General features: G+C 39.1%; 1 protein-coding gene across 4 annotated transcripts in view; it reads left to right on the top strand.

Annotated features, from left to right (window-relative positions):
• Positions 1–17,072, top strand: part of LOC306885268 (triple functional domain protein-like) — a 110,895-nt gene extending 93,823 nt beyond the window's left edge. For 2 of the 4 annotated variants that reach the window (XM_079441681.1, XM_079441679.1), the window contains 21 exons: positions 1,718–1,813; positions 1,968–2,116; positions 2,202–2,268; positions 2,359–2,462; positions 2,598–2,667; positions 2,760–2,849; positions 3,046–3,138; positions 3,245–3,295; positions 4,134–4,211; positions 4,313–4,504; positions 4,619–4,799; positions 5,096–5,841; positions 8,903–9,150; positions 9,285–9,423; positions 9,525–9,552; positions 9,662–9,824; positions 12,437–12,558; positions 12,658–12,736; positions 12,832–13,032; positions 13,124–13,262; positions 14,485–17,072. In XM_079441681.1, coding sequence (XP_079297807.1) covers positions 1,718–1,813; positions 1,968–2,116; positions 2,202–2,268; positions 2,359–2,462; positions 2,598–2,667; positions 2,760–2,849; positions 3,046–3,138; positions 3,245–3,295; positions 4,134–4,211; positions 4,313–4,504; positions 4,619–4,799; positions 5,096–5,841; positions 8,903–9,150; positions 9,285–9,423; positions 9,525–9,552; positions 9,662–9,824; positions 12,437–12,558; positions 12,658–12,736; positions 12,832–13,032; positions 13,124–13,262; positions 14,485–15,030 — 3,582 coding nt within the window. In that variant the 3' untranslated portion in view covers positions 15,031–17,072. Of the gene's footprint in view, positions 1–1,717; positions 1,814–1,967; positions 2,117–2,201; positions 2,269–2,358; positions 2,463–2,597; positions 2,668–2,759; positions 2,850–3,045; positions 3,139–3,244; positions 3,296–4,133; positions 4,212–4,312; positions 4,505–4,618; positions 4,800–5,095; positions 5,842–8,902; positions 9,151–9,281; positions 9,424–9,524; positions 9,553–9,661; positions 9,825–12,436; positions 12,559–12,657; positions 12,737–12,831; positions 13,033–13,123; positions 13,263–14,484 lie in introns of all 4 variants that reach the window. The other 2 variants (XM_079441680.1, XM_079441678.1) reach the window with 2 other exon arrangements.
• Positions 17,073–19,000: the final 1,928 nt, after the last annotated feature.

Genomic DNA, 19,000 nt, shown 5'->3' with positions numbered 1-19,000 from the left:
ACCACTGGTCTACATACAATCCGAACATGAAATGCATGTTAATGCCAGCCATAGAGATAGTTGTTGTTTTTTTCCTTAGATAGATAGAATATAAATCTTCATCCTATAGTCTCTCTTATAATAGCTACAGTAGGATGAAATGCTCGAGTTATAGCTGGTCTCATCGCTGCTCAAGAACAGCTTGTGACACTAATTTGTTTTTCTCTTTTGTTTTGTTTGGGCTGTATTGTTTGCCATAGCATTACGTTGATTTGTGTCCTGTCTTTGTTTTATCTCAGTTCCCATACCTCTCCATCTGACTCCTCCCTTTCTGGCCTCCCTCCTTTCATATCACTTTTCATTGCTTTCTTTTCCCATAACCCCCAGCTTATCAAAAGAACAGAGAACACCGTTCTTTCTACTTTTATTTGCTTTTTTTTGGTTCTTGTTTTTTTTGGTAGAGCTTTAGAAGCAGACCACTTTCTGAGAATTCCACTTTGAAGTAATGTTCTTTTAGAAGCGGATTCCTCATTTTGGTTTGATTCCGTTATTCCATTTTCATCTAGACAAGACTCTTTCTGTTGTTTAAATCTTTCTGATTTAAACTTAGAACCTCAAAATGCCCTTACTCATCCTTTTCATTTTTTTTCGATATATATTTTATTTTATTTTTTACTTATTTTATGTTGTTGTGTATTTATATATATATGGTTTATGATCGGACTGGTTTCCTCAAACACTTTCAAATGCAGCTTCAGAGTATAAGGGCACATGTGATGTTAGAAGTACGTGTGCAGGTTTATGCGAATGTGAACATCTGGGAGCTGCGATTCTGTAGAAAGAGGGTCATGTGCCTTACAATGTCTCTGAATCTCAGAGACCACCCTCACTCTTTACCCCTCTAACCAACCCTCCAAACTCCGCCCATTCACACCCCTCCCCCCTTCCTTCTGTGCTTCTCCCCTCATTATTCACTCTGCTGTCTGATTGGCCTGTAAAAGCTAAGCAGACCTGAGGCCACTCCCAGACACAAATTGGAAAGTCTGGAAGGCACAGCAAGGGTGAGACTTTCTGCTGGATTTCCCTCTATTTCTATTTGATTAATGTTTTTGACTGCCAGTTTATGAACCTAAAGTAAAGAAACCCACCGCCAATCTCAGGTGTCAAGCATCAAGCTTTTGTGAACCTAAAGTCTGTCATTTAATTTTTTTAACATCAAGTGTGATCATCCATATGAATTTAAGACCCCATCAAATGCAACAGGTTTCTTTCCTATTTTGGTCTGTTTGGTTGCAAGATAAAGACTAAATTGTGTGTGTGTATATCTGCTAAAGAGTATGTTAATATATTGATAGCACACATTAATTTTTTTGGCCATTTTAAAGCCATTTTAATTTCATGGGGCCTTTTTTATGAATAATTGGTACAGCTTTGGTTGAAATCAAAATGTCTCCTGTTTGCAGATGCAGATTTTGTATGTTCACAATGGTGTGATTCCAGACACATCATCATCATCATATTACCGTTAGTTACAGATGCATTCAACATAAGGCTGAGAAGCTATTGTGAATTCTGTAATAAACTAAATTTGCATAAATGTCCTTGAGGGCAAAGACAATAAACTAGATCCTAAATCCATGCCTGAATGCCGATTACAGTTTAGCTCCACATGGTTCATATTTCCTCAGTGTCATTCAGTCTGGCTTTCTTCCCTCTTTCACTCTCTTTATTTCTGCAGACCTCTTCCCGTCTTTCCGTCCGACCCTCCAGTTCTGAGACCCCCAGCGCTGCAGAGTTAGTCAGTGCCATTGAGGAGCTGGTCAAAAGCAAAATGGTAAGAAGTGCACAGATATATATATATATATATATATATATATATATATATATATATATATATATATATATATATATATATATATATATATAATACAATATACCCATCATATTATTTGACTGGACTGATTTCTCAATTTCTCATGTCCACACAGGCTCTGGAGGACAGACCCAGCTCTTTGTCTATGGAGCAAGGGGACAGCAGCAGCCCCTCTTTCAACCCATCTGACAACTCCCTCCTCTCTTCCTCCTCTCCGATCGATGAGATAGAGGAACGCAAGACCGTCTTCCTCAAGAGACGGCAGTATGTCATCACACTCTTCTCTCTCTCTGTTATTGTCCTCATTCATTGTAAGTGTCTATAACATGTATCCCCTTTCTCCTTTTAGTTATGTCCTGCTGGAACTGATCGAGACAGAGAGGGACTATGTGAGAGATCTCAGTTTGGTCGTGGAGGTAAATGAATACTGTTCACGGGATGCTGAGATACAGGGAGTGGTCATGTGATTAGCTCTGAAGCTCATACGTGATGTGTGTGTCTGGTAGGGCTACATGACCAGGATGAGGGAGGATGGACTTCCAGATGATATGAAAGGGAAAGACAAAATAGTTTTTGGAAACATTCAGCAGATATACGACTGGCACAAAGAGTAAGTATTATATTTTCAGTTATTTTTAAATGATGGACATTGATGGGGGAAAAATTAGTAATTTTATGGCAGTTCATTTATTTATGACAGATTTTTGAAGAGATTGAAGAAATTTTTTAATCCTTAATGTTTCAGTTTCTTTCTGGGAGAGCTTGAGAAGTGCCTTGAGGATCCTGACCGGCTCGGCCCTCTCTTCGTCAAACATGTACAATTTTTAAGCTTTTTTAGGCAACCAATCAAACTTATTTTTCTGTAATATGATATTGTGCTTACTCATGAACTCATCATGCCTTTCAGGAGCGGAGACTGCACATGTACATTGTTTACTGCCAGAACAAACCTAAATCTGAGCACATTGTCTCAGAGTATATCGACACCTATTTTGAGGTGCGTAACTGAAGTGTTTAGGCTGATTTGAACATAATTTCTGCCCATTGCATTTCCTTATGAAGTATATTTAGCATTTATGTCAGTATACCACCAAATAGAAATCACATAGAATTTAATGAAACAATTATAATGTCATATTGAATAAATGCATTACATGCAAGTATCAAGATCTGCTTTTGATCCTCTCTTGCAGGATCTGAAGCAGTGTCTGGGTCACAGGCTTCAGATCACTGATCTGCTCATTAAACCCGTGCAGAGAATTATGAAGTACCAGCTGCTGCTTAAGGTTTGTCCATCTGGTCCACTTCATCTCATTGTTTTAGCCCTGTTGAGTTGAGTTGTTAGTCTAATCATGATTCTGATGTCTGGTTTTTTTTGTGTGTTTTTCACAGGATTTCCTCAAATTTTCCAAAAAAGTTGGAATTGATTCAGTAGAATTGGAGGTTAGTTTTTATTCTATGCTATATACTGCAATTCAAAAGTTTGGGATCAATAAGTGTTTTTAAAATGTTTTTGTCCTATTGTAATGTGTATTGTGCGTCAACACGTTTGCATTTGTTTGGACAGAACGCTTTTCTAGTCTAACATGACAGTGCCTCTGTGTATAAGGCACGGTTCAAAAAGACATGATTGATTCAGTCAGTGTGGAAGAACTTGATTGGTCTGCAGAAAGCCAAGTCCTGATCCCAGCTGAACACCTCTGGTGTGACTTTAAATGCAGACCAAAAACTCATCACCAAACACCAATGACTTGTATAGACACTATATGGACAAAAGTGTTGGGACACCCCCTTCTTTAGAACAGAAAAATGAACTAACAAAACTGTGGCAACAAAGATGGAAGCATAATTCATGTATTTAAAAACTGTATTTCCATCTCTGTTGCAACAGTTTTGGACGTGTCTAAAATGACAGTACCCTTATGTTCAAGTCATTGGTGTTTGGTGAAGAGTTTTTGGTCTGCATTTAAAGTCACACCAGAGGTGTTCAGCTGGGATCAGGACTTGGCTTTCTGCAGACCAGTCAAGTTCTTCCACACTGACTGAATTAAACATTTCTTTTTGAACCTTGCCTTACAATTCCCTAGAATATCATTATATGCTTAAACATTAACATTTGTACTCATGGAATTTACTAAAGTAGTCAAACCTGTTCATTAGAATGGGGTGACCCAATACTTTTGGCAATATAGTGTATGTACAAGCAATCAATATATGTATATTTATATATTGATTGGTTGTCGTATGTATTTATACTGATGAAGTTATTGATGTGTTGTAGAAAGCGGTTGAGGTCATGTGCATTGTACCAAAAAAATGCAACGACATGATGAATGTTGGTCGACTCCAGGGATTTGATGTAAGATTGCTGTGACCATTTTTATCAGGAGATTATCAAGAATAATTGTAGTGTTTTACATGTGAATTAATTCATTTGATCGGTCTCTCTGTCCTTCACAGGGAAAGATCATTGCTCAGGGGCGTCTCCTCCTGCAGGACACCTTCATGGTGGCTGAACCGGAGGGTGGCCTGCTGAACAGAATGAAAGAGAGAAGAGTCTTCCTCTTTGAGCAGATTGTCATCTTCAGTGAACCTTTAGATAAAAAGAGGGGCTTCTTGATGCCTGGTTACCTGTACAAATACAGCATCAAGGTGCAGGCATCCTCGTCTGACAGTTTCTTGGTTTCTAATTTTATCGTCCCAGATTTGGTGATAAATCTAAAATTGTATATAGAAGATCAAAACATTCTGTTTGTATGTGTGTAGGTGAGCTGTCTGGGGCTTGAGGACAGTGTGGATGGAGATCCATGTAAATTCGCACTGACCTCCAGAATGTCCAATGGCAGCAAAGAGGCCTTTATTCTGCACTCAAGCCACCCTGGAGTCCGGCAAGTCTGGATGTTGCAGATCAGCCAAATCCTGGAGAGCCAACGCAATTTCCTCAATGGTACAGCAACTAGCAATACTTTTAAGCATATAGAAGTCTTTAAATAATCTACAAATCATCTTGAATTTTACTTGAACTAATGAAGTGTTATATACATGTCAAGTTCATGAAGTCTAATGCATTATCTAATGCTAATGAATTGATCCTCATTGTAAAGTTTTCGTTTGCTGTATCTTTAGGTTAATATCTTTCACTATAGATCAGTATCTTTTACACTCTCCTAAAATCTGGATAATCTGAGCTGTTATGCTCATGAGCAAATTCATTGTCCTCACTAGATGTCTTTCCTCCTGTAGCGCTTACATCTCCTATAGACTACCAGAGGAACCATGTCGAGGGGCCTGGTGTCTCAGGCAGCATACAGGCTGGAGGTAGCGGGGGTCAGGTCATGGTCCCCGGAGGAGGCGGAGGGGCCCTGGCTGGGTCGGGTTCCCGCTCCCGCCCCTCCCGTATCCCCCAGCCCTCGCGCTTGCCACTCCGTCATCACTCTCCCGCCCTGGGGCCCGGAGCCCACGAGCCTGACGGCCCCAACAAAATATCAGGTATGTCCCCAAGACCTCTCTCCAGGGGTTCCTCACCCTCTTGCACCACAGAGCCTGATCCAAAGGGGAAGGTTCCTGCGGGCCCTCACCTCAAACAGACGGACTCTACAGAAAGCGCTTCCAAAGAGAGCAGGGATGGAGTCGGCAAAGCGCAGATCCCTCGAGCCACTGTGGCCCCACTAGCACTGGTCAAACCCAGACCTGGAACGGTTTCACCCATGGCCTCCCCATTAGCCACACCAGCTTTCAAAGACTCCATCCCACCCTGCAGTCCTGGGCCAAAGACGGGCGGCAGCTCCACCTTGTTCTGGAACTCCGTTCCCGCATCCCCTGCCAGCAGGCCTGGTTCCTTTACTTTCCCTGGGGAAGCATGTGACACACTGGGACGGCAAAACCAGAACCAAAGTCACCGGCATTCCACCCACAGTAAGGACGCAGACCGCATGAGTACCTGCTCTTCTGCCAGTGAGCAGTCTGTCCAGTCCACTCAGAGCAACGGGGTAAGAGACACACTCCTGCCCCGGTTGACCGCAGCGCTTCAGCTCAACTCTGCTCCTGTCTTCCCTCATGAATGACTCTCTAACCCACCTGGATTCTGTCTGATTTCTGCCTCTCCTAACCTGGTTTCTACTCTGTGGACTTCCAACAGATCCTTTGGTCTGCATCTCAGAATTCTAACAGAGTTCTGCTTGTGGCCAGATACTAACTGTTTATGGAGTTGTAAAACAAGAACTAGGTTTTCCCTTCCTTAAAAAGAAGCTCTTAACTTCAAGCTTTCTTTGTGGTATGTACAAGAAAATCAGCTTTTCTAAAAGAATAAAAGTATAGTCAGATTTACTGTCGTTTTCAGAATATTCGTGGGTGAAATACAGTAATTTCAATAGGAATCACCACGAGCAGGAATTTTGCATCAGGGTGAAAGATTTCTGGACACAGATTTCTTAAAGGGATAGTACTCACCCTCATGTCGTTCCTAACCAGTAAGAGCTTTGTTCATCTTCGCAACACAAATTAAGATATTTTTGATGAAATCTGAGTTTTCTGACCCTCCGTAGACAGCAACGCAACTACCGTGTTCAAGGCTCAGAAAAGTAGTTAAGACCTTGTTAAAATAGTCCATGTGACATCAATGGTTCAACCATAATGTTACGAAGCTGTGAGAATACTTTTGTGTGCAAAGTAAACAAAAATAATGATTTTATTCAACAATTCTACTCTTCCATGTCAGTTTTTGATGCACATTCATGATAGTCCCACGACACATCCGCGGTTCTACGTCAGAATGCACGTAGAAGACTGACTTGGAAGAGAAGAATTTGTTGAATTAAGTTATTTTTTATTTTCTTTGTGCGCAAAGTATTCTCTTGGCTTCATAAAATTAAGGCTGAACCATTGATGTCACATGGGACTATTTTAACAACTGTCCTTTCTGGGCCTTGAACATGGTAGTTGCGTTGCTGTCAATGGAGGGTCCGAAAGCTCTCGGATTTCATCAAAAATACCTTAATTTATGTTCTGAAGATGAACGAAGGTCTTAAGGGTTTGGAAAGACATGAATCTTCATGAATTCTGTAATTAATGACAGAATTTTCATTTTTGGGTGAACTATCCCTAAATTAGTCACATGGCTTTGCTACATTGCTGCATCTTGATTAGAAAGTGACTTCTGTGTGAGCTTTGCTTCATAAATCTATTCACTACACTATTGACAATAGACACTGGGCTTTTTTGTCCATAAAATTTTGCTAATGTGACCGCATCTTAACTGTTAATCTTACAAACCAATGCAGGAAACATCTGTGGATGTTTTAATTCTGCTTATCATGTGACCTACTTCCGAATTTTAGATCTTTTTTATCAGGCTACTGTAACTAACATGGGTTCTTGTCTCACTTTCTTTTCTGTTTCTTATCTTTTCTTTGACTATTCTCGTTTAATAATGCATGTTTTCAATGCAGTGCACTTGCAGGGTTAATCAAAAGCTGTCAATCAAAAGTTGTAAATATTGCTGAGCATGGGAGTTATTATGGAATGTTTTGTCGTCATCTATTACCAAAAATGAAATCCAAAAGCCCTCATGTTCTGTTTAGGGTCTGAGAGACCTTAAAGGATTAGTTCACTTTTAAAAAAACTTTTGCTGATAATTTACTCACCCCCATGTCATCCAAGATGTCCATGTCTTTCTTTCTTCAGTCGAAAAGAAATTAAGGTTTTTGATGAAAACATTTCTCCATATAATGAACTTCAATGGGACCCAAACGGTTCAAGGTCCAAATGAAAGTTTCAGTGCAGCTTCAAAGGGCTTTAAACAATACCAGACGATGAATAAGGGTGTTATCTAGCGAAACGATCGGTCATTTCAAAAATAAATAAAAAAGTTTAAGTTTTATAAGCACAAATGCTCGCCTTGCTCTGTACTGTGATGCGCGTTCATGACGTCACGTAATACGCAATGACGTTGAAAAGGTCACGGTTCACTTAGGCGGAAGTACCGAGTCAGTGTTTACAAATGTGCGGAAGGAGGACCATATACACATATTCAAATGTCTTTGTGTCAGTTTATCGTTTAAAATGCCCATTTGTGCGTATCCTGGGTGTTTTAATATTAAAAAGCCTACTGACTCGGAACTTCCGCCTACCTCAACCGTGACCTTTTCTACGTAATTGCGTATTACGTGACGTCACGAACGCGCATCACAGAACAGAGCAAGGCGAGCATTTGTGCTTATAAACCTTAAACTTTTTTATTTATTTTTGAAATGACAGATCGTTTCGCTAGATAAGACCCTTATTCATCGTCTGGTATCGTTTAAAGCCCTTTGAAGCTGCACTGAAACTATCATTTGGACCTTGAACCGTTTGGGTCCCAATGAAGTTCATTATATGGAGAAATGTTTTCATCAAAAACCTTAATTTCTTTTCGACTGAAGAAAGAAAGACATGGACATCTTGGATGACATGGGGGTGAGTAAATTATCAGCAAAAGTTTTTTTAAAAGTGAACTAATCCTTTAAGACTCTTATTTTGTTACCATTGAAGCATCAAGCTGAAACGTTTCCTAATCTAATGAAAGCTGATTTTAACTTGATAAAATACTTCAGATGTCCTCCCTAACAAATATTGCATTATTTCTAGGGGAGAGACCCAAAAACATATAAAGATTTATTAAACAATTATTTAAATTAAAGATGAAAATAATGATATTCATATAATAATTTTCTGATTGCTTACTTTTACAGTAAATGTACAGTACATTTTTTTTTTACAATATGTAAAATTTTCAGTATGTTCAAATTAACCAAAAATAATGACCTTTATTTAAACAATAATAATAATACTTGCATATACTTCAATAATACTTACATATACTGGGTTTTGGGTGGGTCACTGGAACATATAAGAAATTTTAAGAGAACAAAAGCAATTTTCTAACTTTTTTAAAAACACATTTAAACAGACCATGAGGGAATACTGTTTACCCTCAGGAAAACCTACAGGTATTGTGTTAGAAGTATAAGATGTCTCTAATATTAAGACCTGTGTGTGTCTGTTTGTCCACAGAGTGAAAGCAGCAGCAACAGTAATATCTCCACCATGTTGGTGACTCAGGACTATGTGGCTCTGAAAGAGGATGAGATAAGTGTAGGTCAAGGGGAGGTGGTGCAGATCCTGGCCTCCAATCAGCAGAACATGTTCTTGGTGTTTCGCGCCGCTACCGACCAATGCCCAGCCGCCGAGGGCTGGATCCCAGGATACGTGCTGGGCCACACCTCTGCCATTATCCCTGATGTACCAGAGGGGACCATTAAGTAAGAGCCTTTAACCGTTTACAAAACACATTCTGCAATAAAATCAAACCTATTTTTGTTACATGCCTTTAGTGGTTATCATCTGTTGGATATTTAACATGTTGTAATTATTTTAAACATTCACTTTCCAGCAGGAAATCATCATCATGGCATACATCCCTCCGTATTCGAAAGAAGTCAGAGAAAAGAGAGAAGGAAAATAAAAAAGAGACCAAGCTTGAAAATGGATACAGGAAATCCAGAGAGGGACTAACCAACAAGGTCTCTGTAAAGGTAACACTAATGAAAACACACACAAATCTGTCTCTAATGTTATTTTCTAGAAAAATCCCTCAGAAAAATGTATGCTCAAAACTTTGTTTTCCATTTTGCAGCTTCTAAATCCCAATTATATCTATGATGGTAAGTTCAAAATGTTTAAGTCCATCATTCTGTTAAAAATGATTATATAAAATTATATAAAAAAAGTCATAAACATAATTAAGGGTTGATGTAGATCTTTTTCCTCCAGTTCCCCCAGAGATCCTCGTCCCGCTGAGTGATGTGACCTGTGATAAAGGGGAGTGCGTCACTCTGAGGTTTAAAGTGTGTGGCTGTCCCAAAGCCACAGTCACATGGAAGGGACCCGATCAGAGAACACTCACCAACAACGGCCACTTTAGCATAGCCTACAGGTGCGGACAAACAGACAAAAAATTTTCTTTGAAAAAAATGTCTTTCAGTTTTGGTGATATGCATACAGTATATAATGCTGTTTTATTAATATTGTTACGTGCCTTCCTGATTTATGGTCAGGAAGGGGGTAACAGTTGGGGGCTCATCCATCTCTTGATCTCGCATTAAAAAAAGCAGTAGCATGAGACACTTCGGCTGAGAGCTCTTGAAATCCAAGCAGATTGTGATATTAAGTTGCGCAACCTTGAGGTAGAAGTACACCTCGTTCTAGACCGCCTTCCTCTAGTGATAGCATTGCATCTAAATCTGAATTTGATGTTGGCAAATATGTCAGATTAGTACCACCCTTTCGCAAATCAGAGGTAGACTCTTATTTTGTTTCGAGCGTGTTGCCGTAAAGTTGAATTGGCCGAAAGACGTGGGCTTTAATGCTGCAGTGTAACCTCGTTGGCAAAGCACAAGAGGTATGTGCTGCCTTGCCAATTGAGGAATCGTTGTACTATGACACTGTGAAAGCAGTCGTGTTGAGAGCATACGAGTTGGTGCTGGAGACATATCGACAAAAGTTCAGGGTGCGTTTAAAGCAAGCCAAACAAACTTACGTTGTATTTTCAAGAGAGAGAGAAAGAAATAACTCTTAATAGGCTACCAGGAACTCCTCTCTAATGTCCTAGCACTTTCACATAGATTTTTGTAACACTCAGGAAAAGTGGTTTATTTGACAAGCTTGCAAAAAGGTACGAAGAGGGGACCAAATATAGTTTCAGGAGGGGACCAGGCCAAAAGCAACAAACATAAGTTCTAACTTAGGGAGGAGTACTTTCTAAACTCACAACACAAAGTTAAAAACAACAGAAGTCTTACCTTACTCCCTTTCTAACCAAAAACAGGAGAAAACATGTACATTAAAAAAAAAGACATCCACCTCCCTACTGCTCCAAAAACGACAATTATAAAGTTGTGAATTTACCCGAGTAAAACAGAGCAACAACATCTCTTCAAAGATTCAAAGCTAAATACGTTGTACATTAACAACCAAAAGGCCATCAGACCAACTACTAGCACACGTGATAATAGGGGATTTCGCACCATGTAGTTCTAGGTACTAAGTTCTGGAACTAGCCAACGGGGTAGTTCCTAGAGAACCAATTTCTCCCTCGGGCCGTTTTCCTGGTTGCGTTCACACCGGCAGCAGGAACTCTGAAGCAGCCGACAGCGATATCTTTTTGCGTGGCATTAACAAACATCAACAACGAATGGAGGATGCGGTGATCAGAGCTGTTTTAGTGGTGTGCCGTGGGTTTCGTGATAACGGAGATGGAATGTAAACGCACAATTTACGCGATTGCAAGAGGAAAAAGTTGGGCTAAGAGACTAAATTTCGATGACAACTTGCAGTGTTACGTGTTCTTTTCTCAGCTTCGATGACAACACTGCAGACAACAAGTAAATGCCGTTATCGCTGTTTTCCATGTTCGTGGAGTAAATATGTTTACATGGCTTTTTAAAAATGCCAGGTAGCCTGTTTCTCGCGTACGTTTGGCCAATCAGCGTACACTTACGTCACTGATGTGAAGTGAAGTGACATACTGCCAAGTATGGTGACCCATACTCGGAATTCGTGCTCTGCTTTTAACCCATCCAACATGCACACACACAGCAGTGAACACACACACACAGTGAACACACACCCGGAGCAGTGGGCAGCCATTTATGCTGCGGCGCCCGGGGAGCAGTTGGGGGTTCGGTGCCTTGCTCAAGGGCACCTCAGTCGTGGTATTGAGGGTGGAGAGATAGTTCCTAGAACTGTTTTAGACCCTACTCTGGAGTAGGAGCTAATTTAGTTCCTAGAACTAAAACCGTTCATAGTTCCTGCGGTGCGAACTCGCCATAAAGTGGGTAGTTCCACAGTTAGTTCAGGTACTATGAAAAGGTTCCCGTGGTGCGAAAGGTCCAATTGTCTGGGACAGGAGAAAACAATCTCAGGAGGCAGCAAAGGCAAAGAAGGGGCATCTTCACAGGGAGTCTCCAGCTTTATCCACAAGCTCTCCCTCCAGCAGCCAATCAGAGCTAGCCAGTAGTTGATGACAATTAGGACTAGCTGATCTTCATTAAGCTTTGCATGGAGTAGAGGGAGGAGAGAAAACGAAAACATAACACCAAAACACTGCCAAAAATGCAAACTGGGGGCTGTTTCATAAAAGTTTACCAAACAAGCCAGGCTTATTTCAGTTAGTCTGACTTATTTTGAACCAAATCAATTGACAATAAGTCAGACTAACTGAAATAAACCTGGATTATTTGGTAAACTTGTTTTATGAAACAGGCAATATCAAATTCTGCACAAATATAACAAAATAAAAAGTAATTATGTCTTGGGACGTAACTATATACATTTATATACTGCTTTGTTTTAAGGAACTCAGTAAGTTTTAGTTAATTTATGTAATAAGATAAATAGTTATTTGATTAAATAATAGATTTTTTCTTCTGCAAGCAAGAATTCTGATTAAGATTGATCTTCTGTTTTTGTAGTTATTAAACTCAGTTTTTGCTAATGTAATTATTTTGTTTTCTGCATAAATCATTATTTCTTTACGCTGCATCGCAGTGAGACTGGCGAGGCCACTCTGCGTATCGTAGGTGTGACCTCAGAGGATGATGGCATGTACACCTGCATTGCAACGAATGACATAGGCAGTGTGACATCATCAGCCAGTCTCAGAGTGTTGGGTAAGAATGTGTTCTCATTCAAACTAGCAATGCAAACAGTCCACCTGGTGTTTCAAAGATTTATTTGTGCTATGAACTTAACTGGACTGCCTTTCACAGGAACTACTAGCGATGGAACCCGGGTCATGTGGAAAGACAACTTTGAGTCCTTCTACACTGAGGTAGCAGAGCTGGGCAGGTGAGACTCATGGGAATTTATACACAGTTTTGATATCACATGGATTCCTCTATAAAAACTAGAGCAACATTGCAGTTGTTGTTTCTCTCTCTTAGGGGAAGGTTCTCTGTAGTAAAACGCTGTGACCAGAAGGGATCAAAGCACACAGTAGCGGTCAAGTTTGTGAATAAGAAACTCATGAAACGAGACCAGGTCACCCACGAATTCAGCATCCTACAGAGACTCCAGCACCCTCACCTAGTCAGACTACTGGACACCTTTGAGACCTCCAGCAGCTATGCACTGGTCCTTGAGATGTGAGAGCTCACACACACACACTTTAATATCAGAATAGACTGTGTCACACTCAGATATGTATGTGACCATGTGTATTGTGTGATTGCACAGGTCTGATCAGGGCCGTCTACTGGACTACATTGTGAGCTGGGGGAACCTCACTGAGGAAAAAGTGGCCTTTTACCTCCGGGACATTTTAGAAGCTTTGCAATACCTGCACAACTGCAGAATAGTTCATCTGGATTTAAAGGTTAGTGTTACATACCTAATATATACCTAAAAAATTACATATCACTTTATAATAAATACTTAAAATTGTCCCTTTTAATGTGTTAATATATAAAAAATAAAGTACCAATAAATACATGTAATTGAATAATTAATCAAATATAAAAAAAATAAATATAAGTTAATAAATATTTTTAATGTTATTTTATTTTTTCTTATGAATGCTTGCATGATTACTGTGTTTTATTTTTATGTAAAGCACTTTGAATTATCACTGTCTTTTGAATGAGTGGCAGCATGCTCTCCTTAGAAGTCCTATGTAAATTTTAATTTTTTTTTTTTTTTTAGATGTTTTTGAACAAAAGGATCTCGTCCTGTTTGGGTACTTCTTAAAGGGATTGTTCACCCCAAAATGGAAATTCTGTCATTAATTACTCACCCTCATGTCATTCCAAACACATAAGACCTTTGTTCATCTTCGAAACACAAATTAAGATATTATCCCAGAAATCTAGCAAGGACATTGGTAAAACAGTCCATGTGACATCAGTAGCTCAACTTCAATTTTGTGAAGCTACGAGAATACTTTTTGTGCGCAAAGAAAATGAAAATTATTTATTCAACAGTTCTTCTCCCTAAGTTACCGTCTTCTGGCATTTTGGAGAGAACCACGATGCATGTGTGAAAATGTGTGCATGCTGAACATACACAATGCTGATTAAGTTCATTATGTTCTGGGGAAAGCGCGCGCATGCATCATGGTACTCTCCAAAATGGTGGAAAACAGTAACTCGTGGAGAAAAATGGTTGAATAAATTGTTATATTTGTTTTCTTTGCAAAACCGAAGTTCAGCCATTTATGTCACATGGACTGTTTTATCGATGTCCTTACTACGTTTCTGGCCCTGGGAACATTGCAGTTGCGTTGCTGTCTATGGAGGGCCTGAGAGCTCTCAGATTTCATAAATATCTTAATTTGTGTTTCGAAGATGAACAAAGGTCTTACGGGTTTGGAACGACATGAGGGTGAGTAATTAATGACACCATTTTCATTTTTGGGTGAACCATCCCTTTAAGAAACATGCGAGATCTGGTGGACTGAAAATCAGTTTATTCATTCAGGGCTTCCCTACAAGAGTTATAGAACTGATCATTCAGACAAACTACAGACTAGTTTATTTTAAAAATCTTTCTTTGCACAATCCTACTTACAAAGTTATGCTAATTTCGCACTTTCTGATCAGCCTGAAAACCTTGTGGTGGACCAGAGCCCCTCCCAGCCGATGGTGAAACTGGCAGACTTCGGCGACGCAGTACAGCTGAACTCGTCTCCTTACGTTCACCCTCTGCTGGGCAGCCCAGAGTTTGCGGCCCCCGAGCTGGTTCTGGGGGATCCTGTCTCTCTCTCCTCTGACTTATGGAGTCTGGGCGTAGTGACGTACGTGATGCTGAGCGGGGCGTCTCCGTTCTTAGACGAGAGCGTGGAAGAGACGTGCCTCAACATCTGCCGCCTAGACTTCAGTTTCCCCGACGACTACTTCCAGGGCGTGAGCCAGGCGGCACGGGATTTCGTGTGCCTGCTTCTCAGGACCGAACCTTCCAAGCGGCCCCCAGCTGCCACCTGCCTGCAGGATCCCTGGCTGAGACCTGGAGGTGGCCGTCGCTCAGCCGAATGCATCGATACCTCTAGACTCATCTCCTTCATCGATCGGCGCAAACACCAGAACGACCTGCGGCCTCTCGGAGGCATAAGAGCCTTCCTGCAAAGCAGGCTACAGCCCAGGATCTGACCCGAGAAACATGCTCTCATCCTCTTTCTGATGCCAATTAAGAAGACTTCAGTCCTGAGCCTATCAAAATGTGTGCTGACAACCATATCTGCCAATCAGAGCCTTCGTCGGCAGACAAGATTTTAGATCGATAGTCCTTTCCCAGTTTGCTGCTGCCTTGTTTCCAATTTCATGAAGACTTCTACGCAGAGATTAAAACAATGGAATATAAATATAAATATATATATATAATATTTCTGATTTACTGAATGATCAACAAATCTACATAAATGGACTAATATTTTGTGTAGAACAAATGTACCTGCACAAACGTGGCAGAGGTTTTTGAAGAATGCAAATGCAATTTAGCGAGGAGAACAACCTTTTTTCCCTTTCTGTTTTGCCTGAGCCAGAGAGCAAGCGGCTGTTTTTGTGCTTTTACAGCGTTCGACTCGGAACATTTCTTAATGAACCTTTAGAGAAAAATGAACAGTGCATAATAACCATGACATTTTCAGGTACATCTTTCAATAAAATCAGTTACATCAACTCAAGTCTGAATGAACGCAACACACAAATCGTGAGCAAAAGAGTAGTTGAAGCATTTTAAGTGAAAGCTTGTTTTGGTCTCCTAGTGTAATTAGTTGCTTATTTCAACAATGATGATTACGCCACATTTAGCTGCAAAATTGTTTATGGCTGCAAGTCTTTTTTTTTTTTTTTTTTTTTTACTGCGACTAGAACAAATTGTGTTGTGCAACCTACAGATTTATACGCCTTATTCTATACTATGTGTCTGCCCTGTTTCTTTCTTTCTTTTTAAATGCAATGTCACAAGGGTGGAGAGCAGAACTCCTGTGGGAGATGCCAGACGTCTGTGCTCATCAGCTTCAGACGGGACAGACTGAATACTGTAAATGCACTCACGTTGTTTCCGGTTCTTATCACGTGCAATGTTGCAGCTTCGATTGTTTATGCAACTATTTATGAAGACGTCCGTTATACCTTTAATAAAAATGTAGAATAGCACGTACTCGGTACTGCAGTTCTGCTGTTGTTTATTTAAATCCGGTCTTTATCGTTAAGTATTAAAGCCCTGTCATTCTGCAGGGTTGTTGTCTACATGGCACTTATGCTAGTCACTTTTCTGTTGATATACATATTGGTATGCCAAAGCTCTCCATGCTTTATGAGAATTAGTTTTTCTTTTTGTTCCCCGACAAACATTTCACACCTTAGGTAGCTATGACTGGTTGTTTACACAAGTTATTCATAGCTTTAAATTTGTGAAGAATTGTTTTTCTTTATTTTCCTCGGTGTCCATGTTCTAGATCACAGAACACATAATCACAGATTATTGGAGTATTTCTGAAACGCACCTCCCATTTAGACTAGGCGGTCCTTGACATGAGAATAATTTCGTCATAGCGAGATATCATGGACAAAAAAATGTGAAGCCTTTAAATTATGATATTTATCTTCTCATATGGATAGTTTTACTGCAAATGTAGGTGCTTTTAGTTTTAAGGCCTCTGATAGTTTTTGGTGACAGTTTAGTCATAAGTTTCAATTGTCACTGGAACGATATTGGTTAGCAGTCTGTAACCATTGGCCTGTTGCTCTCAGTACGTTGATTTCCAGTGATCCTCGCGTCATACATCAGTCAACTGTTATATTTGAGATTTTGAAGCGTTATGAAATGTTTGAGTGGTGGACAGTGACTCTTTCCCGGTAGGAAGGAACATTGTTAATTCATCTGTATAGACCCATATCAAGTCCCCTAATTTATTTGTCATTGTAAAGTTGTACAGATGCCTTTAAAGCGTGGGAACTTGGACTGGATACATTTTGTAAAGTGTTTCATTGAATGTCTAATTTTAGTTCTGATCTCATTGTATTTTAATGTATGTATTATCATTTTAGACTTGTTTTATTTGGATTATTTTATACTTTTTGCATGTGTATATTTCTTTGTACAGAAACCATAAGTGTTTACGCGATATGTGCTGTAAATATTTTCAGTTTTGTCATCCGTTATTTTGGAATTAAACATACAGAACATTCTCATGACTCCTGTGCTTTATTTTGTTTTGGTTTCAATTTTTAAGACGTGAGGGACGTGCCGATTGAAAACAATGCACATTTGTAAACACTATTTGAAGCGAAAACTGTTTTCATTTATTATGGCTTTCATCAAACCAAAAAAAAAAAAATGATTAAAGAAATACTGGAACTTTCAGTTCCATTTATTGTTTCTTAAGTGAATGGAGGGCCAAAAAAAACAAAGAAATTTATTTTTACCTTGTTTCTAACAAAAAACTTGAGGTAATGAAGCAATATAGTTAAGTCTACAAACTCCTTGTGCTTTTAACAGAAGAACTCCCTAAATAACCAAAGATCAAATTTTCTTTTTATCTTTTCAAAGGCAGGGTTCAAATTCAGGGACCACAAACTCTCAACTCGACCTCATGCATTACGTAATAAGTAGGCGAAAGTGCGGTGTTTATAAAGTGAACGTGCAAAGAAAGTCAAGAGAAAGGTAAAATAATGTTTGTCGATTTTGAAGTTGGAGAAGAAAATGAGATGAGAGTGAAATGAGTTTTTCGCCCTACCCTACCTTTATGAACCAACTACTACACAATTCGTGAAGATGCCTGCGCTAGTGCAAGATAAGCATTTGTGGTTTCTATTGTTAAGATCCTTATTCCTCAGCAGAGCCCTTTAAAGCGGCACTGAAGCTGCTGTTTCATTGGACCTTCAACTAGGGCTGTCGCGACTAGTCGATTATTAAAAATCGTCGACTTCAATTTGCTGCGTCGACTAACCGGCAAAATACCGGAAGTGGCGCATTTCACGGACGATAATCCATAAAACACATTGTTAGACTATTTTCCAAGGCTGCATGATATATTAAACCCATTTAAAAATCATTATTAAGCATAATTGTGAATTCACAAACGCTATGATTTAATTAAATAATTATATGCGATGCAGTTCTAACACAGTATATGCGCTTTAATTATTTCCATGCGTGTAGGTTAAGTAGCCTATGTGCGTCTCACAGCGGCTCCACAGAAACTGTTATCATTTATATGTGGAGCGTCTCAAACTCCATCTCTGCATGTTGTTGTGAGTTTGTGTTTATTATAACCTTCATCTGGGAACGCAACGTGCGCCATTTCATCAGATTCATAAGGTAAATCATTTATAAATCTACACTAACAGGAGAATACATCGCGATTTCAAAATAAAAGCTCAACGCCGCACTCTGAGTTACACGGTTTGATGTCCACGTATTCATGGAATTACAGCGGCTATAGCATTTCTGTCCCAAATAAATTATATTATATATATTATATTAAACAGTAATGTATAAAAATAATCATCAGGCCACTGACGCCCCTGCAGGCCTTTGTTGTTATGCATAATCTACATTAGCTCTATTGTTTATTATACATTGCATTTTAACAGTTTTGTTCAATAAAACCATATGATTTCTTGCTTTTGATACTTTATTTGAACTAATTATTATTGCATCATTGCTATTATATATGTACTTTAAATCATTTTAAAATCTATTGTTCACTTAAATCCATTTTTATTACCGCACAATATATATATATATATATATATATATATAATTATAGGGCCCTATGAAATCCGTTTTTATTTCCAAATTCAGTTTTGTTAAATTTTATTAATCCAAAAAGCCTGTCTAATTAATTGAGTTTTACAGTTTTATCTGTACCAAATTCTGTTTTCCATTATTTTCTGGATTCCATTTGAACTGTTCCACTAAATTTTAATAATAAAAAGCATCTCCAATTAATTGATTTTATATTTAAAAAAGTATTTTTTTCAGAAATACTGCACATTTAAATTTTTCACAAAAAAAATTCTGGTAAATACTTCTTTAAAAAGTGTTTTTTGATTATAATTTTATTATTAGTAGACTAGAACACGTGGATATGTTGTCATTCTCACACTATAA

This window comes from Barbus barbus (assembly GCF_936440315.1).
Source record: "Barbus barbus genome assembly, chromosome: 19".
Taxonomy (NCBI): Eukaryota; Metazoa; Chordata; class Actinopteri; order Cypriniformes; family Cyprinidae; genus Barbus; species Barbus barbus.
This window is presented reverse-complemented; position numbering and strand designations above follow the sequence as displayed.